This window comes from Rana temporaria, chromosome 1 (assembly GCF_905171775.1).
Source record: "Rana temporaria chromosome 1, aRanTem1.1, whole genome shotgun sequence".
Classification (NCBI taxonomy): domain Eukaryota; kingdom Metazoa; phylum Chordata; class Amphibia; order Anura; family Ranidae; genus Rana; species Rana temporaria.
This window is the reverse complement of record NC_053489.1, coordinates 47,579,774-47,601,479: the sequence shown is the minus strand read 5'-3', so window position 1 is coordinate 47,601,479 and position 21,706 is coordinate 47,579,774. Positions and strand designations below refer to the sequence as shown.

General features: G+C 43.4%; 1 protein-coding gene across 4 annotated transcripts in view; it reads right to left on the bottom strand.

Moving 5' to 3' along the window:
- The window catches only part of WDR7 (WD repeat domain 7), a 583,445-nt gene that overhangs the window by 113,656 nt on the left and 448,083 nt on the right, over positions 1-21,706 (bottom strand). For all 4 annotated transcript variants that reach the window (XM_040337465.1, XM_040337471.1, XM_040337480.1 and 1 more), the window contains 2 exons: positions 7,669-7,818; positions 4,508-4,590 (listed from right to left, as the gene is read on the bottom strand). In XM_040337465.1, the coding sequence (XP_040193399.1) occupies positions 4,508-4,590; positions 7,669-7,818 (233 nt within the window). The remainder of the gene's footprint in view (positions 1-4,507; positions 4,591-7,668; positions 7,819-21,706) is intronic.

Sequence of the window (21,706 nt, the reverse complement as noted above, 5' to 3'; positions counted from 1 at the left end):
TGAAGAACTTCTCCTCTCCCGAATCCTAAACAACCAGCTAACCCTGCTGCAAGAGATCATTTTCGGATTTCCCAGATATGGGCTTTAAATATTACATCAGGAGGAGATGTGTACAGTCCGCTATGCTCTGGAATGCTGGGAATGTTACAGAACATTCATTTAGATAACGATAACTAGGTTAGAGAACTATGAATACCATAACTGTGTAAGAATAGGTCCTTGTAAATACAAAACACAAGAAATGGCCAGCTTTGCACATTCATTCTTGTGCCGTCGGCTCCCTCCTCTGTAACGCCAGCCTGGCGCAGATGGAATCATTTGCTTACAATTCACTTGTTAAAGCTCACCGATATTAACAAGCAGATTTAATAGAGACTCGGACAGCAAATAACTCACATTTTACAAGAGAGATTTCATCACGGAGGCCCCATGGAAAGGGCCAGGTAATTAAGATGCAAGATAGTAAAAGGTTACTTTTCAATTAACTCTGACAAAAGGCTTCTGTTGAACAAGCAGTTCCAAACGGTGTATGAAAGCCCATCGACCCGCAGACAATATTTATTTCCATATGTACAGCTTTATAATTAGGCCGAGGATGTTTATTGGATACACAAGCATCTTGTTAAAAGTACACATCATACAAAAATGATTTTGCTTTTAAAATAGACTTATACCATATAACAAAATGTTACTTTTATAATTCCATCTGTACCAAAAAAAAAAAAAATCTGATGAAAACAAACCAATGGATTTTTTCATCAGATATCCGATGAAGCTGATTTCATCAGTCTTGCCTACACACCATCGGTTAAAAATCCGATCGTGTCAGAACGCGGTGACGTAAAACACTACGACGTGCTAAGAAAAATGAAGTTCAATGCTTCGGAGCATGCGTCGACTTGATTCTGAGCATGCGTGGATTTTTGACCGATGGATTTCCCCACAGACGATCGTTTTTTTCTATCGGTTTTTTAACCATACGAAAATTTTAAAACAGGTTTTATTTTTTTCCGCCGATTGGAAAAAACTGATGGGGCCCACACACGATTGGTCCATCCAATGAAAACTGTCCATCGGTCTGTTTTCATCAGACGAAGCGATCGTGTCTACAGGGCATTACAGCTTAGCTAAAAATGTGCTAAGTGTTGTTTTTGTTTAATTCTCCATCATAGTGCTGAAAACTCGCCTGGCATTAGTCCAGAGAGAGTAGCTTTATTGCACTTTAGATCCACTTCACAAATTGGATTACTCAAAAAGCAATACATCCTCTTAGGAGAACAAAGCCTGAATAAGAAACTACTCAGGGGAGTAACTGACATCAAAGGTGGTGGGACATTTGACTACCATTTGACAACTGAAAGACCAATTTTTGTAAGGATCTTTTAATAAACATGTATGCCTAAATATACGAGTTTACACAATTGTGTGCATGGTAGTCCATGGGTAAGAGCAGCCAGCAGATATTGCCAATGTGACCTTTTCTCAGGAATTGGGGCGAGTCCAAGGCCGATCCTAGGTGGGTGCGTGGGGTGCCACAGAGGTGAAGGCGCTGAAGCGCCAGAGTTCTCCCCTCCATCCTCCTCTCTTTGTCCATGTTAAGAGGTGGCTCTCCCCGTCGCCGTGTTTCCCAAGCCCATCCCCTCTTCCTCCCCCTGTCAGAGGAGGAGAGCGCAGCATCCGGAGATCGGAGGAGCGGCTGTCTCTGTGTGGAGAGAGACTAGCCGCGCAGTGACGTCCTTGGGGGGAGGGGGGTGTGGTCCATGCCAGGGCGACTATAATTTTAGGCTTGATTACTTGAACAGATAAGTGTTCTTAAAAACAAAGTGCATTTATCCTTTTTGCTCACTTGTCTTGGTCTAACCTCACCATTAAGAATGAGCTCCAGCGTGTTCGCATAGTACACGTGCAGAGCCCACCAGGAAGTCTGCACGGCACTGTGCCAATCACAGCCAGGGAGACATTTCCCGATCTCTGCAGCCGAGCATCGGGAAATGTCTCCCTGGCTGTGATTAGCACAGCGCCGTGCAGACTTCCTGGCGGGCTCTGCACGTGTACTATGTAAACACGCTGGAGCTCATCCTTTTTATTTACCATTCCTCCACAGAAAAAATATTATTGAATGCACCATACACCCAACAATGATATGCATCCATTTACTTTTCTACAAACAGATTTTCTGTCCAGAATGATCAAAAGAATTTCAGTGAAATTTATAATTTTTGCTCAAATTTGAATGATGACACTATGGGGGAGATTTAGTAAAGCTGGAGCACTCAGAATCTGGTGCAGTTGTACATGGTAGCCAATCGGCTTCTAACTTCAGCTTGTTCAGTTAAAGAGGAACTGCAGTCTGCTCACATTATTTGTAATAAAAACATCTTTCCCATTCTAAAGCTTCCTTCCAACCACTCTGCATATTATTTTATATATACTGTGATTCTGTACTTGCCAAATATGCTGCAGAAATCTCCCTCCACTGAGTCTGGCTGCATCCATTTTAACTGTGGGCAGCTGAAGCTGCTGCCTGTTCACTTCTTGGATTTACACAGACACACACACACACACACACACACACACACACACACATTCACATACACACACATTATATATAGAGCTGTGCATGATGTCATAGGCCTAGGCAAATGACCAGACAAGAAACAGGAAGTGGGCTGTATACGGTATTTACTGGCAGGAAAAAAAAAAATGTTTTACTATCCAAAATTAAAACAACAAGGGCAGAAGATTTAAAGCGGTTCTCCACCCTAAAGTGGAGTCCCGCTGATCGGAACCCCCCCCCCCCCCCTCCGGTGTCACATTTGACACCTTTCAGGGGGGAGGGGGGTGCAGATACCTGTCTAAAGACAGGTATCTGCACCCACTTCCCGCCCGGCATTCTCGGGCAAAAGACGGGCATTCCGTCACATCCCGTCGCCCCTCCTGTTGTGTGCTGGGAACACTCGGCTCCCAGCACACAGCGGGAGCCAATCGGCGAGCGCGGCGCGACTTGCGCATGCGCCGTAGGGAACCGGGCAGTGAAGCCGCAGCGCTTCACTTCCTGGTTCCCTCAGCGTGGATGGCGGGGGGAGCAGCAGAGAGACGAGCGATCGCTCATCCTCTGCTGCGATCGGCGCTGGACTCCAGGACAGGTAAGTGTCCTAATATTAAAAGTCAGCAGCTGCAGTATTTGTAGCTGCTGGCTTTTAATATTATTTTCCCATGGCACATCCGCTTTAATAGATGGGAAGATGAAAAAATTACTGAAGAGCCGCTTTAAGCTTTGACAATAAAACTTGCAGATTGGTTTCTATGCAGAGCTGCACCACACTCTTGTTTTAGTAAATAACTCCCAGTCTATGACTTTTAAATATTTCAAAGATTCAATCATATTGTCAGCAACAAAAAAAAAAAACATATAATCTGATTGTTACATATGTGGCCACCATTAAACCTCCTTACAGTTTTTTTTATTCATCTTGCAGACACTATTGGTGAGAGCTCAGTGCGGAGTTCCTGGGTCTCATTATGAGATGTTCCTACTGTCAAAGAACACCCAAACTCCTAGGTGAACAGGAATAAGGAGCTCTGTCAGGAAAATTATATTATTGTAGCATTCAAAACATACAAGAGGGCAGAGGCTGATTAAGGGGCCTTTCACACGGACGGATAGAATGGTGCTTTTAGCTGCGGATTTTCTAGTTTTCTACCGCAGCTAAAAGCACACAATGCTTTCCTATGGCCCCAATCACACACAACATTTAGCTGCGATTTCGTTGCATGTGGTTTGGTGCGAATAGAAAAAATTGAATTTAATGCGTCCAGGTGCGATTTAGCGCAGCTATATGCACTTAACCACAGGTAATCGCAGTCTTTTGCGTCAACTGCGGATAGCAGCGTGAGAAAAAAAAAAAGAAGAACAGGAAGCACATCATAATAAAACAAAAATAAAAAGGGTTGCTATGGAAATGACTACCGCAGCTAAACGCGGCTGCATGTAACCACACGTAATCTCAATGTACAAATGCAGCTAATCGCAGTGACTGGAGCCTTGAATTTCACTGAAAATGTACATGCTTTTAATTGCGGCAAAACTGCCGTCCGTCTGAAAGGGGCCTAAGCCCACCAAGCTTCACATATACTGTACCATGTACATTAGTTTTAGGTACACTAATTCTTAAAAGCTGGGACAAACTAACAGGTTTTTTTCAATCAACCACCGGGCTGAATAAAAAATAAATAAAAGACTGACATGATCCCTACATCAACACAAGCAATTTGGATGCAGGGATGTCTCCCGCTATTGGCTGCAAGCGCTGATCGCATGGTGAATTTCCAGCATGCCCATTCGACAGAAGCTGGTCGTTAAACGGACTTCTGTTGAACAGACAGTAGGACACACAGACTAAAAATCCTCGGCTCCTCCTGAACCGGACAATTTTCATCCCATATTTACCAGGCTTAGGAGTGGAGGGAATGAATAATGTGCACTGCACAGCAGCATAAAACTTACCGGCAAATGGAAGGGAAGCAGTCCTGTAGTCCTTTTTTCTTCAACAAAGATCCTTCCAAGCAGTACATAATAATGTCCATCACCTAAGCATCAAAAATAAATAAAAAAAACAGTATAAATAGAGCAGACTTAATGGACCACTTCATCTTTATTTCTGCCGTGGCTCTTCTATGTTTCAATTTCGCATGACAAACCCGTCTTCTACGTTTTTAAATTTGCACGTGACCACTGTGCTGTTCGCTCAGCCCCTCCCACTGTAGCCCTTAAAGCGGAGGTTCACCCATAGCTTACACATTTTCCCCTTAGATTCCTGCTCGTTTTGTCTAGGGGAATCGACTATTTGTTTTAAAATATGATCCGTACTTACCCGTTTACGAGATGCATCTTCTCCGCCGCTTCCGGGTATGGGCTGCGGGACTGGGCGTTCCTTCTTGATTGACAGTCTTCCGAGAGGCTTCCGATGGTCGCATCCATCGCGTCACGATTTTCCGCAAGGAGCCGAACGTCGGTGCGCAGGCGCAGTATAGAGCCGCACCGACGTTCGGCTTCTTTCGGCTACGAGTGACGCGATGGATGCGACCGTCGGAAGCCTCTCGGAAGACTGTCAATCAAGAAGGAACGCCCGCTCCCGAAGACCCATACCCGGAAGCGACGGAAAAAGATGCATCTCGAAAACGGGTAAGTACGGATCATATTTTAAAACAACTAGCCGATTCCCCTAGACACAACGAGCAGGAATCTAAGGGGAAAATAGAAAAAAAATGGAATTGGGTGAACTCCCGCTTTAAATGGGGGAGAAGGGAAAGAAGTCACATGACTGGCCTGAAGAGATCTGATAAGAAGTATTTAGAGGCATCCTTTTCAACAAACACATAAACAGTGTGTTATGGCTGGATAAAAGAGAGGGCAGTGATTTTTTTTTTACAGTTTACTTTACTACTCACACACACAGGAGCCGACAGGCAGGGAGGGGGAGAGAGGAGAGCTGCGGGTGACAGAGACGTAAACTGACCACTGTAATCGGAGCACAGCAGCCATGATTTCCGTGGTCAGTGCACAGAGGGGGACACAGGATCAGCCAGTTTTTTTTTTTTTTTTAAGGTTACAACCACTTTAAGTATCAGCCTCTCTGCTCTGTGCTGTATCAGAGCTAAAGCTCTCAAATAAGCAAAGCTCATGCTCCCTGCTAATTGGAGAGTACAAGCTCTGACTAAAAAAAGGACGGGTTGGACAGCTGCAGAGAGACCATTGCTTACACACAGATAGCAACAGTCCTTTTCTGCATCATACAGACTGGGTTGGGTGGGAGAGAAACTTAGGTTTGTGGAAGTGACATTTGTCATTTACATTTTTGCTGCACATTGAATATATCTAGATCAGGGGTGCCCAACCTTTTGAAGGCCGAGGGCCACTTAAAGCGACTTGGTAAACAGCCGCGGGCCACAATGAGCAAAGTGGGCAGATGACAGGCCTGTGTCCAGTCTGCATATGCCAAGCAGACACAGCCCAATCTACTCCATGGGCTCTCTGATCCAATCAGATGGAAGGGGACAGATCCACTTCTGTTTTTTTTTTGCAGATCGGATTAGAGGTAGGCAGGTGTAAACGGACAAATTGTGTTGTGGATCTGACCCCCAGAGGACGTGTTAGGATACGAAACTCGTCGGGAGACTCCATTTGCCGCCTCATATTCATACTTTGACATGCGCTATAACTTCTCATCATATGTAAGTGCATTTGCTTATTAAACCTTTCTACTTTACGGAATTACGCTATGTTGCCTCCTTTCTCCTTCTCCATATCTTTATATCATTGAAAACGTACTGAGGGCATGCTGTAAGTCATTGTGGCTATTGTCTACTCGTCATTGGGCGAATGCATCTCTGTTGAAGAGCCATTGGTCGACCTATCTTTTCTCAAAGAGATCCCTTTGGAGTTCATATCGATCCTTAAGCCTGTTTGACTCATATGACATATATATTTCTTTGAGTCCATATGTTCCGGTAAGCCTACATCCCTATCGGTGGAGGGTTATTTTTGCACATAAGAAGTCACTTTCATCATTTGTTTCATGACTTCAACATTCTATCTTCAAACACAATTGTGACACGTGGTGGATGTTTTTTTATGGTAACATATGGACATTCATTTATTGGTTCATTATTTATAATTTTAAGAGACTTTATTGGATTAGTGGGCCTATCATGTTTGTTTCTACTAATATGCAATATTTACGTCACCTTTGATTAGAATTATTTTATTATATATTGTATTTTTCTAAGCGCTACACAATTACCAACACTAGGTGTAAACGGACAAAAGTCTGTTTACATCTGTCGATCCATAGAAGTGAATAAAGGGTCCGATTAAATCGGACCGATTGCTTGAAAGGGGCCTAAGGCTGCTTTTATACTGATGGTCTGTGGTCTATTGCGGCGCAGTGTACCTGTGGTTTTCCCGCGGTTAGCTGCACTTTGCCATAGACGTCTATTATATCCTGCAGGTGTGGTGCACTTTCTAAAAAACGCTGCTTGCTTCCTCTACCGCCGGCTATATTTACAACACTGATGCTCTCAGATGGAAGGTCGGCAACCTGCAATCTGGGCTTGCCAACCAGCCATCCCAGAGCAGGAGGTCGCGGGCCACATCAGGGGGCTCCACGAGCCACATGTTGCCCCCGGGTCACTGGTTGGGCACCCCTGATCTAGATGATGCTATAAGAAGCCTTCAGTTGGGCTTTAATAAAATAATGGGACAATTCTTCTAACATTTTTCTCAATGCTGGCTTAGGCAAGGCAGCACTGCTTTGATATGTTGATAAATGAGGCTCATTGTGCTTAGGAGTTAAAAGGATTTTGGACTTTATTGTATTGTGTGGAAGGTGGTATTAAAAAAAGGAGATGTCATGGGGGTTTGGTTTCCATTCTATACTGGAGCCTAGAAGAGTTGTAGCGGAGCTTCTCATCTCTGTGAAATTTGAGATCACCTTTCTTGGACCCTTCAGTTGAATGTCTTCTCCTCTCTGGACATACACTACAACATAAAAGGTCTTTTACCTGCACCTCTCCATGTATTGTGCTTACATGGCTTGTCCTAATCCACAGAAAGAAAGTTACTTTTAACAAAGGACAAAAACATGACAGTGACAGAAATTCCTATACCTCCACCAAGAGATCCACGACATCCGATGGCATTTTCTCGACCAGGATTTCTATAACCCTCAGAATCTCTGCCTTCGCTCGGGCCAGAGCAGTGGTGTGGATATTTTGCTGAGATTGCGTGTTTGCAGCCAGAGCCGTGTGCCTGTGGACCTGCAGAGACAGATTATAGCACAACACAGAAAAAGGAAATCATTTATGGTATATTGAGAGTTGCAACGCAACGAGCAGCTACAATTTTAGGAAAAAATACACTGGAGACGAGTGAATACTTGCTTTCCCTGTCTAAACCATAGACATCCATCTTTTTTATTTTATTTCGGAGCCCCAGTTGTAGGTGTACCATTTTATGTAACATCCAGCTGTCAGTTTGCTGTTGCTGTGGGCAGCACAATACTTTAGTGGTTAATGCTTTTGCTTAGTAGCACCTGTGTCCTGGGTTCATTTTTCTACCACAGCTTCTATTGGCGTGGAGTTTGTATGCGGTCCCTGTGGGTTTTCTCTGGGTCTACCAACTTCCTACTGCAATCCTCAAAACATACTGTTAGGTCAACTGGACTTCACTAAAACCTACCTTCGAGCATTGGCCTTTGGAATATAAACTTCTAGAGTAGAAATGACAGGGCCAGATTCGGGTAGAATCGCCCATCTTTAGGCGGGCGTAGCGTAGCTCAGATACACTACGCCGCCGTAAGTTTGAGAAGCAAGTTGTGTATTCACATAGAACTTGCGCTTAAACTTACGGCGGCGCAGTAAATTAGGTGTAAGCCCGCCTAATTAAAAATAGGCTGGTTGGGGGCGTGTACTATGTAAAATAGTAGTGACCCCACGTTTTTGAAGTTTTTAACGAACGGCGCATGCGCCGTCTGTGGACATATCCCAGTGCGCATGCTCCAAATGACGTCGGCAAATCGTCATGCTTTCGACGTGAACGTAAATTACGTCCAGCCCTATTCGCGAACGACTTACGCAAACGACGTAAAAAATTAAAATTTTGGCGCGGGAACGACGGTCATACTTAACATTGGCTGCGCCTCATAGACCCAGGGGTAACTTTACGCCGGAAAAAAAGCCTAACGTAAACAACGTAAAAAAATGCGCCGGGCGGACGTACGTTTGTGAATCGGCGTATCTACCTAATTTGCATATTCTTCGCCGAAATCGACGGAAACGCCACCTAGCGGCCAGCGTAAATATGCAGCCTAAGATACGACGGTGTAAGAGACTTACGCCGGCTGGATCTTAGGGAAATCTATGCGTAACTGATTCTAAGAATCAGGCGCATAGATACGACGGCGCACAATCGGACTTACGACGGCGTATCTGGAGATACGCCGTCGTAAATCTCTCTGAATCTGGCCCTACATGTTTAGGGTTTAGGGAGATGTCATATCAAGCAACCTGGGAATTTGAAGTTATTACGTTTGAGTTAAGCTTCAAAGAAACCCTTTCTTTGAAGCTTAACTCAAACGTAATACTTAAAAGGAGTTTTAAGGTCACAGTCATTTAATAACATCAGCATTGTAATAGCAATACAAAAACTATAGTTATTTTTTAATATAAGCTTATTAACCAGTTGCCGACCGCTGCACCCCGATATATACATCAGAAGAATGGCACAGGCAGGTAAATGTGCGTACAGGTACGACCCCTTTCATTTGCCGTGCAGCGGGCGCCCCGTACTCCGTGACTGTGCCTGCGGGCCCCGCAAACTTGATGTTCGCCGGAGGCCCACGATCTTGACACAGAAAGGGCAGAACGGGGAGATGCCTGTGTAAACAAGGTATTTCCCTGTTCTGCTTAGTGACATGACAGGGATCTACTGCTCCCTGTCATCGGGAGAAGTGATTGCTGTCATGTCAGTGGTAGCCCATCCCCCCCACAGTTAAAATGACTTCCTAGGACACACTTAATGCTTTATCGCCCCCTAGTGCTTAACCCCTTCCCTGCCAGTGTCATTTACACAGTAATCAGTGCATTTTTATAGCACTGTACGCTGTATAAACGACAATGGTCGCAAAATAGTGTCAAAAGTGTCCGATGTATCCGCCATAATGTCGCAATCGCAATAAAAATCGCAGATCGCCACCATTACTAGTAAAATCAATAATACAAATACCATAAATCTATCCCCTATTTTGTAGACCCTATTTTGAGCAAACCAATCAATTTTACCAAAAATATGTAGAAGAATACGTATCGGTCTAAACAGAGGAAAAAAAATGTTTTTTTTATATACTGTTTGGTGATATTTATTATAGCAAAAAGTCTAAAATATTGCTTTTTTTTCAAAATTGTCGCTCTTTTTTCGTTTATAGCGCAAATAATAAAAAAAGGGAGGTGATCAAATACCACCAAAAGAAAACTCTATTTGTGGAAAAAAAAAAGGATGTAAATTTTGTTTGGGTGGAACGTCTCATGACCGCGCAATTGTCAGTTAAAACGACGTAGCTTCTCCTCTGCTGTTTACTTTCAATTTTTAAGGACTATGTATACCATAGTAACTTGTTGCCTGCAAGCAGCGATTCCTCTACTGATAGCATAGCTCCCAACTGTCCCTGATTTTGAGGGACTGTCCCTCATTTAGCACAAAGTCTCTCTTTTCTCCTCATTTTGGTCTGATCTATATAGTTGTATATACAAGGCACTATTTATCTATTAACAAGTGTTTCCCAGTGCTAAACCTTTCATCCAATTTCTAAATTGCTAAATTTGTAAATTCCAAAAGCCAATATAAAGGAATAGTAGAGGTAAAAAAAAAAGCACTTAACCACTTAAGCCCCGGACCTTTAGGCAGCTAAATGCCCAGGCCAGGTTTTGCGATTCGGCACTGCGTCGCTTTAACAGACAATTGCGCGGTCGTGCGACGTGGCTCCCAAACAAAATTGGCGTCCTTTTTTCCCCACAAATAGAGCTTTCTTTTGGTGGTATTTGATCACCTCTGTGGTTTTTATTTTTTGCGCTATAAACAAAAATAGAGCGACAATTTTGAAAAAAATTCAATATTTTTTACCTTTTGCTATAATAAATATCCCCCAAAAACATACCTAAATTTTTTTTTTCCTCAGTTTAGGCCGATACGTATTCTTATACCTATTTTTGGTAAAAAAAATCGCAATAGGCGTTTATCGATTGGTTTGCGCAAAATTTATAGCGTTTACAAAATAGGGGATAGTTTTATTGCATTTTTATTAATTATAATTTTTTTACTACTAATGGCGGCGATCAGCGATTTTTTTCGTGACTGCGACATTATGGCGGACACTTCGGACAATTTTGACACATTTTTGGGACCATTGTCATTTTCACAGCAACAAATGCATTTAAATTGCATTGTTTATTGTGAAAATGACAGTTGCAGTTTGGGAGTTAACCACAGGGGGCGCTGTAGGAGTTAGGGTTCACCTAGTGTGTGTTTACAACTGTAGGGGGGTGTGGCTGTAGGACTGACGTCATCGATCGAGTCTCCCTATATAAGGGATCACTCGATCGATGCAGCGCCATAGTGAAGCAATGGGAAGCCGTGTTTACATACGGCTTTCCCCGTTCTTCAGCTCCGGGGAGCGATCGCGACGGATCGGCTATAAACGAATAGCCGCGCCGTCGTCCCGGATCGCTCCCCGCGGGTATTCAACCGCCGCATGTAGTGGGGGGGGGGGGGTCCCGATCCCGACCCCCCACCCGCTAGAAGGCAAGGACGTACCTGTACGCCCATTTGCCTGTACATGCCATTCTGTGGACGTACATATACATGCGGCGGTCGGGAAGTGGTTAAAGTGGCTTAACCCAGTGTTTCTCAACTTTTTTCAGTCAAGGCACCAATTAAAAAATTCAGCACAATCCTGAGGCACCCCATTCTAAAATGCAAAAAATAAAACTAAAATTTTACATAAAGACACCCAATGTTAGAGGTGATTTATTCTTCCAAAGCAAATACACTTTTGTGTGCTGGTATTGACTAGTATTCCAATGTCTCTCTCCCTCACTCTGCGACCCCAGTGCTGACAGAGAAGGGCAAACAAAGGATGCTGTTGCCCAATGTCCTCCTTATGAACTGATGACATCATTGGTTGTTAGGACACCGGCGGCTGGAGGATAGTAATGGTGCACCATGAAAATATGTGGCCTTGTGTAACTGAAAAGCAAGCTTCATCTACACACTGGCTGATATACAATTTTTGGGAAATTTTTAGGCATTTTGCCAAGGCACTCCTGAAGAAATCTGAAGGCACCCCGGTTGAAAAAGGCTGGTTTAACCAATAGTTTTTTTTTATTTATATACAATTCTTCTTTAAGGGGGGTGTGGCAGGGGGTATGTCCTATGCCTGCATACTTTTGCTAATAGGTGTCCCTTGTTTCCATCTCAGAAAGTTGGGAGGTATGTGATAGCGTCTTCTGAATCTTTCTTTCAGCACCTCTTTAGTTCAGAAGGCAGGTTCTGTGAAATGTGTGACCCAGCGGTGCTTATTCTCAAGGCATAGTCAATACATGTCATAGAATTCAAGGAAATAAATGTGCTCGTTTTTACAAAGCAAGTTTACAAACTATTTAGATTTATTTGAGCAGCCTAGGAATACTAAAATACAGTTGAAACCAGCATGGAGGTGGTGAGACTGGTATAAATGGTTGCCTATCTGATACCTACCCATTTACATGCAATTTACAAGATGATTTTAAATTTGAGTGATTTACTTGGATGTTAATAACTGTTTTATGGGATTAATGCACTATTGGAGGCTTTTTTATTTTCTCTCACACACATGCGATGAGATGAGACCTGCTGATTGTGGCGTGATGCTACCAGGTGGATATTGACCCAAGAATGAAAGGCAATTCAATCTGGGGAGTGCATTTCCATAGGGGAGACGGCTCTATTTAGATCACACTGGTGGTGGATTTAAGGTGTATTATTCCTGGCTCTACTCACCTAGAGAGTTGACTTATTCACAAACTTTCCTGAATTGAATCACGTTGAAGATGTATACACCGTTATTTTGACAGTTGTATTGACCCATTTGTATGATTTAGATTTTTTTTTTATTATTTTCTTGCATGTTTGATTATTTCACTTGCAGATATACGATTGTCCACTGCATAGTAGTAGTGGTTGCGCTACTGTGGAATTGATTTTTGGTTGGTACACTAGTATTAATGTCACACATTATTTGGAGATTTATTATTTAAAGCGGAGTTCCACCCAAAAGTGGAACTTCCGCTCATCGGATTCCTCCCCCCTTCCAATACCACAATTGGCACCTTTCGGGGGGGGAAAGGGCTACCTGTCCCTGTCTTCTGGGAGTCCGGGCCGCAGCACACGACGTCAGTGCTGGGCTTCCTCCTCCCTCCCCCAGCCGCCGGGCCAGTAGGAGAGAGGAGCGGGCCTCGTACATGCGCAGTAGGGTTCCTGGCGTGAAGCCAAAAGGCTCCACTGCCGTATACCCTTACCCGTAATGACGACGGCAGCACCGGACAGCTGATGGAAACATCAGCTGCAGACAAAGCAGAATACTTCCCTCTCCTGCCACCGGCAAAGCTCCACCTGCTAACCTCCATATCACAGTGTCATGGATATGCAATAGTCTGGCAACTTGCCTGTTTCCATCTGTTAATAAGAGGCCTGACTCTGTTCTGGTTACCTTCTTCTTTCCTCTCCTTCCCGTATGGCCCCACCCAGGCTATCCTAGGAAGTCTATATTAACTGTTGCACTACAGGCCTGCAGTGCTGTTCAACAGTGTTGTTTGCTCAAGTTCCTGTCTGCAGTGCGCTACGATTACCTTCCTGTGTACCGTTTTTGGCTCGTCCCTGACTTCTCCTGTTTGCCTGTGCCCTTGACCTTTTGCCTTTCCCTCGGTTACCCTAGTCTGCCTGTTGCCCTGATCTCGGCTTACCCATCACTACCGTTTGTCCTTCCCCTCTCTCTCTGCGGAGCGTGACCTAAGGGATCCCAGGGGTCACGACCTGGATCTAGCTGCAGCGAAGGCCATCCTCACCACTAGAGGCTCTGGTGAACACAAAGCTGGGTCTTAGACTCCGCACCCTGGGCGATCTTGGGTTCGCTTCCTCTCTGATCGCAGCAGTTGGCTATAGGGTTCACTACCCTGTGGTGCATCCCTGACCCCCACTGGGGGGGAATTGTCACCTGGCCACAGGTGACCTGACACACAGCTGTATGCTTTAATGAGTAAAAGCCAAAGGGTGAAAACCGTGAGTGCTGTGGGGAACCCCAGTAGATCGAGACTCTCAGAATTGTCAGTTTCCCTTCAGACTTCAGGGAACTATTCCTCAGCAAAAGGGAGAGACTTTCAGAATTGTTGGCGACAAGGAGAGATACGTATTTTGTTCCTTCTTTACAGTTAAGTGCTTGGTTAAAGTATAACTAAAGACAAAACTTTTTTAGTTTTGGATAAAGTGGAGATGGATTGAAACAACTATTTGGGCTTTTTTTTGCTGTCTGCGCCCCTGTTAATGAGATTCATCTTCTCCATTTGTCCTGTTTACTGTTATCATTGAAAGTGAAAGTAAAAGAAAATCCCACATTTTGGGTTGTCCCCAGAAAAGTAATAGAGAGGAAATCTTCCAATGGGGACCTAGCTCTGATGGTCTGGGGGGCCCTAAGGAATTCCCTTAATTTGTAGGGATTTGGCACAGGAAGTAAAAAGGTAAATCTTCTCAATGGGACACAAATGGTAAAAAAAAGAAAAAAATCTGACAGCGATTAGAACTCTTCCTTGCTCATACAAAAAAAACTTTTGCCTATAGTTCTACTGTAAGACTTTATAAAAAAATAAATAAATACAGTTAACAAAATATATAAATATATTAAAAAAAAAATTTCTCTCAGTTAGGACAATATGTATTCTTCTACATATTTTTGTTGAAAAATAAAAATTGCAATAAGCGTATATTGATTGGTTTGCACAAAAGTTATAGCGTCTACAAAATAGGGAATAGATTAATGGCATTTTGATTATTATTATTTTTTTATTAGTAATGGCTGCGATTTTATTTGTGACTGCGTCCAAATCAGGTCAGACACTTTTGACACTATTTTGGGACCATTGTCATTAATACAGCGAACAGTGCTATAAAAATGCACTGATTACTGTGTAAATGACACTGGCAAGAAAGAGGTTAACACTAGGGGGCGATGAAGGGGTTGGTGTGTCCTAGGGAGTGAATCTAACTGTGGAGGGGGGGCTACCTTTGATATGACAGCAATCACTGCTCCTGATGACAGGGAGCAGTAGATCAGTGTCGTGTCACTAGGCAGAACAGGGAAATACCTTGTTTACATAGGTATCTCCCCGTTCACAATGGCTGTGAAGGGGTTAACCACTAGGGGGCGCTAAGGGGTTAAGTGTGCCCTAAGGGAGTGATTCTTACTCTAGGGGGATGTGTGATGTCACTGATCGTCACTCCCTATAACAGGGAACGGACGATCAGTGACACTGCCACAGAGAAGAACGGGGAAGGTGTGTTTATACCTCTCACCTTTCCCGCGGGCGCAGTCACGGAGCTTCGGACTGTCGCGAGCGCGCCGGCGGCTGGACATTTAAAGGGCAATGTACCGTCGCCCGTGCCATTCTGTCGGCAGAAATGCACGGCTGCGCAAAGCAACATACAGATGTACTTTTCTTTGCGCAGCCGTGCCATTCTGCCGACAGAATGGCACGGGCAACGATACGTTGCCGTTTAAGTGTCCAGCCGTGGGTCACACGCGCGCCACCGGCATCTCCCCATTCTGCAGCTCTGTGACACGATCGCAGGACATTGAGTCCGCGGGTTTCGCGGGCACAGAGCGCACGCGCGGCGCCAAAATCAAAGCACTGTACAGGTACATTGCTTTGCGCAGCCATGCCATTCTGCCGACATATAGGTACAGGTGGTGGTCGGCAAGTGGTTAAAAAGACAGTGGACACTGTAATAATCTACAAACTGAATAATCAACAGCAAGCTAAGATATTTGATTGGCTGCTACAATGCATTTCTGAAGTTCCAATGATAGGTCAAGTAGGATGCGTCTACACAAGACACCGACTGCCCACAGGTCTGATCCAACCAGATCAAGGTGTTCTACTCTGAAACCAATTTAAACAATTATATCTCTGCAAAAACAAAGCTGGGCTCCCATAATGCAGTGGGAGCTTCCCTCTTCTCCAGTATGAACTGTGTTATTGATTTCCATAATGTAGGGGAGGTAAAGGGGTTAGATATGAGCTGTTCTTGTGAAGAAAGCAGGCTGAAGTATTAACTGATCAGATGTTGTGCTCCTACCAGCTCCACATTTCACTATATCCCACTTTATAATTAGACCAGAGTTCTTCTTTAAATACTGCTTTGTAATACAGTGGAGCTTCACTTCACACATTACTGTTATTTGTACATGCATAGATCTTTAAGAGTGCTATCGACATATTGGATGTCCCACTGAATGATAGGGTGATCAATTGGATTTCATTTCAATTCTGTCATAAAGGATAGTAAACTGGGCTTAAGGAACAGAACACTCTCCGGGGAATGAGAAAACCTTCAATAATTACAGCTGCTGCCTCTAATTGACTGTGTGTAACATTCGGAGGAAACAGCAGACAGGAAAGTTATTACAGGATGAGAACATTTCTCACATATTGTTGCAATTGAGTCAAGCAGTAGGCTACGTACACGCAAGTCTGCGCTCAATGTAGAGCCTATCTGGCAAGACAAGCAAGATAAACGTAACCCATGGGGCTTTATGTCTATTTAACTTACAGAAAATGTTACATCAGATCCTAAACATTGTCAAAACTAATACCACATATACAGTATGTACATGTGATAAAACTCAAGGTAACCCAAAGGTGCCAGCTTACTTCCCTTGGTTCCCAGGCCAGAGCTGCACAAATGACCTCAAGTTCTGCCCAAGTTGGCATTAAAGAGACACTGTTGGGTCTCTAAAACATTCAAAAGGCCAGTTGCCAGCAAAAGAAGAGGTAGTATATTCATCTCTTCCGTACACCATGACTACTACCTCCCCTCTATTCCAGCACCTCCTCTGACAATCTCTTCATCATTTGACCACGTGTTGCCTGTGTCGCCCCCAGTGCTGACACCACCTTCTGACACTTATGTCCCTGCCAAGCCCTGTAGAGATATAGAAATCAGAGGAAGGAGCGCCTCACATGGTTGGGATACAATATGCCTGATAGTTTCAAAGGCTAGAGAAACTGGGGGATGTTGTAGCACTGAAACAGAAGGGGGTAGGTATCATGGGCTGCTGGAGAAGGGCATATACTATCTCTTCTCTTGCAGGTAAATGGCCTTTTAACTTGGTAAAGCATTTCTTGGTTTCTTGAAGCCCTGCCAGTCCTCACACTAACTTGGCTTCAAAGGACTCAACAATCCAACTTGTCACTTGGGTTTTAGCGCTGTATTGTTGAATAATGGGTGTGGGACTTTTACTAGGCTAGGATAGGGCTTCAAGGGTCACTAAAGGAATTTTTTTTAGCTAAATAGCTTCCTTTACCTTACTGCAGTCCTGGTTTCATGTCCTCATTGTTCATTTTTGCTCTAAACACTTCCTGGTTGTCTGTTTCCTGATAAAAAAAGTCATGGAAGCTTTCTCTCTTTGGTCACTAATCAAGGAGGTGTGATTACTGTGTGTCTAAAACCCCTCAACACCAATCAGTTTTGTTTTACAAACCATCACTGCCCTGTATTGGCTCTGTGTCTCTGTACATCACAACAGCATGCAAAAACAAAACTGAAACTGTAGGTACATTATATGATTGATTTTTATCTATGTTTAATAATTTTTAAAAGGAATCAGTTAACTATTATGTCTCTATACCCTGTAAACAGTAATTTCAGCAAAAAAAAAAAATTCCTTTACAACTCCTTTAAATTGTCTCTTTAGGCAATACTTTTTTGATTGAGTAGGAAATAGGTAGAACTTCTCTTTTTTCGTTTTGCGATTTGTATCCCATAGGGAAGATATCCCCTTATTTCTGATCCCATAAATACAACAGGAAACATTCACTGTGGGTTACTTTAGACATAATTTTGCAGCACACAAGACACTGCATATAATGTGTCTCTCAATTCAAACACTAAATGCTCTATCTGAATTAATTCAGCACGTTAACTAAATCATAGCAGCTAAAGTTTTTGAACAGCATCAGAAAAATTTAAGGTTTTGACTGCAGTTTAAGCAAGACAAAACAGGGCAGAAATTTGGGAGATGAAGTGTCAACATGGCCAAAAAAACAGTAATAACCAGTCAGAAGGTTCCAGACCTTCTCCTCCCTTTACCAAAAGTGATTGTTTACAACATTTTACATCACTTCTTGGTGAACATGGTTATTGAAATAAGGAGAAATCTCTCCAATGGGGGTACTAAAAGTGTAAAAAAAAAAAAACTGACAAAGGTTTTAGGCTTGGTTCACACTTAAATTGGCCGCAGATCACAAAGGAATACTGTGCGTCCCTGTTCTCCGTTCCAGTGACAAATCAGGGCCGAATCCTTGCCTGAATTCGGCCCTGAAACTGAGCCAAAGACGCATGTTTCTGTGCGATCCGTGGCCAGTTTAAGTGTGAACCGAGTCTAAGGCCGCGTACACACGATTGGTCAAAATCGATGAAAACGGACTGAAGGACCGTTTTCATCGGTCCAAACCGATCGTGTATGGGCCCCATCGGTCAGTTAACCTTCGGTCAAAAAAATTAGAACTTGCTTTAAAATTTAACCGATGGACGCCTAACCGATGGGTCAAAACCGATCGTTAGTATGCAAAAGCATCGGTTAAAAACCCGCGCATGCTCAGAATCAAGTCGACGCATGCTTGGAAGCATTGAACTTAATTTTTTTCAGCACGTCGTCGTGTTTTATGTCACCGCGTTCTGACACGATCGGTTATTTAAGTGTAGGCACATCAGACCATAAGTCAGCTTCATCGGTTAACCTTCGGACCGTTGTCATCGGATGGACTGATCGTGTGTATGCGGCCTAAAACTTTTGTCAGGGTTTTTTTTTCTTCCCCACTGACAGCAGAATGTAAACAAAAGAATTGCTGGCGTAGAGGTCCCCCCAATCCATATCGGGCCCTTTGGATTTGCTATGGATTTTAAGAGGAACCCCACACCACAATAAAAAAAAAATCACCCCCCCCCCACCAAAATAAACCCAGGACCCCCAACAATGCTTGGCTCCCGCTAAATGACAAATCTGCCGCCTCCAGGTACTAAATAAGCTAACGGAGTGGGGCACCTGCTGATGTCACTAGATTATCATGGCCCCTTATGATGTCACCAACCAGAAGCCAAGAGTTGGTGCAGGTTCGGCTTTTTTTTTATGTTTGGATCGGCGTTCATCGTAATTTAAGTTAGATCTACTTCAGGGGGCTTTTTTTGGGGGGGGGGGGTTTGAATAAAGGACTTGTCAAAAACTTGCTGTGTGTGTTTACTTTGCACTTTTCTTTTGGTGAATGAGTAGGGGTACATAAGTGCATAAGCACACAGTGCTAAGCATTTGTTTATTCCAATGGGTAGAATAAATTAATATTCGGGCGAATGGAATGAACACTCAAGCGCTTGATGCTCCTAAACGCATTTTCAAAATGCAGCTTTAGGCACATTTTTAATGCTGCTTTTTCCTCCCCTGGAACATAAGTATAGGCAGGGCTTTTTTTCAGGGGGAACTTCGGGGAACTCAGTTCCACCACCTTTGGCTCAGACCCTTTAGTGCCTGCTCACCACAATCACTTGTAAACACAGAAGTCCAGATTCTGTGTTTACAAGTGACAGCTCTGCACTCTGTGTGTAACCCCCCTGAACAGTGCAGTCTGTATGTAATGCACTCCTGGTATGTAATGTCCCCTTAAGACCCTTCTACTGTTTGTGAAATCTGAACGGGGTTGTGGTTGAGTTCCTGCACCTATTTTCTGAGAAAAAAAGCTCTGAGTATAGGGGAGGAAAAAACAACTTCCCATGTGAATAAGGCCTAAAATGTAAATTCCACATCCTCATGTTGGTCACATGATCATTGTCTCTGCCCTGGTCACATGATTCCTGGCAAAGGACACCTTCGGAGATTGACATCAGAAGCTACATCAGAAATTCTGGCGAAGACTACATGAACTGGCAGCTGGCGACAAAACAATATACCTACAGAAAAAGGTAAACTTTTCTGATATATCATTAATATTTAATTAAAGCAGGGCTGTTAATATTATATTAATAAACACATTCTTTAGAATTTTGGAAAAAGGTTTGTTAAGAAATTAGTAGGTTAGCTTAACCACTTCAATACCAGGCACTTTCACTCCCTTCCTGCCCAGGCCAGTTTTTAGTTTTTAGTGCTGTTGCACTTTGAAGGACAGTTGCATGGTCATGCGACACTACCCAAATTACCTTCTTATATATTTTTTTTTGACAAATAGAGCTTTTTTTGGTGGTATTTAATTACCATTGTTTTTTTTAATGAAAAATTGGGTCATTATGGGGTATTGTTTGTAAATTTTTTAGGAAAATAATTAATTTAATACATTTTAAAATAAGGCTGTAACATAACAAAATTTGGAAAAAGTGAAGCGCTGTGAATACTTTCCGGATGCACTGTATGTGCATCATAGTGCACTATTCTCCATTATAAATGGCACACCAACTCACATACGTAGTAACAGAAAACACACCTATAGCTGTAGCACTATAGCACAAAATGATGTACAGTAGTGAATGCTGTGTGAGTTGTGTTTCCAAAGATCTTTCAAGTTTTTCTTTTTTTTTTCAAAATTACTGGGCCGTCCTAACACAATGTGCTTTAGTGCCTGAAAATGTGTGTGTTAAAGGGGTTGTAAAGCTTCATGAAAACACACCTTGCTGTCTCTAATCCCCCCCCCCCCCCGATCCCCCGTTTAACTTACCTAAAACCCTGAATCTCCGTGAGCGCGATCCCGCAATGATTTCCCCCAGCTTGAGGCGGCTCTTCATTGGATGATTGATAGCAGCGCAGCCATTGGCTCCCACTGCTGTCAATCAAATCAATGACGCGCCGGGGGGCGCGAGTATACAGTCGGCGGCTATGGCCGCCGACTGTATCACACGTGAGCATGCCCACAAGCTAACTCCCTTGGCAGAGCGCTTCCCAGAGGGGGGTTAGCTCTTGTGGGGAGGAGCCGAGACAGCTGCCGAGGGACCCCAGAAGACGAGGATCAGGGCCACTCTGTGCAAAACAAACTGCACAGAGGAGGTTAGTATGGTAAGTTTGTTATTTAAAAAAAATAAAAAATAAATAAACCTTTACAACCTTTAATGTAAATGGGCCCTAAGAATCAATTTTAAAATTTCCTCAATAGAAGAGTAACATTTATTTTGTTGGTGTTATACTTCATGTAGTCCGAGCTGAACATCGGGGTCTGTGCAGAATGGACAAATGTCATGCGTCTCCTTGGTAAAGAAAATGTTAAACCTTTTTTAAAATGTAAAATGTTACCGTTTTAAAAACTTACATTTTTTTGGTCACTGGTGATTGTATTATTGTGCTTGTATTGTTGTGCTTTAGGCTGCATTCACACCTGAGCGTCGGTCGTTTTTTCTGGCGTTTTGTTGCGCGTATTCATGCTTATTTGCGCGTTTGCATACAGCGTCGTCCGACGTTTTTGTACTTCGACGTTTTTTATTTTAGCCAATAGGAAAAATGATCATCTTTTCATCACTTGTTGCTATGTTGGTAGATTTTTTTAATCTTCTGCCTGGGTGAAATGTTCTATTGATTAAATCGACGAAACACCCGTAGCAAACGCTCGTTGTCACGCTAGTCGCTTGAATCGAGCGTTTCCATTACTTTCTATGGGAAATGGAAATGCTCAAAAACGACCAAACCGCTCGATACGCGCGACAAAAAAGGGTCCGGAACTTGTTTGAGCTTCAGGCGTTCGGCGTCAGGCGTATTGGAGTGGAAATGTGAACCATCTCCATAGGGAATAATGTATTTTTTCCCCTCTAGGGTTTTTGAGCGTCGCGCTTCAGGGGACAAAACGCTCAGGTGTGAATGCAGCCTTACTGGGT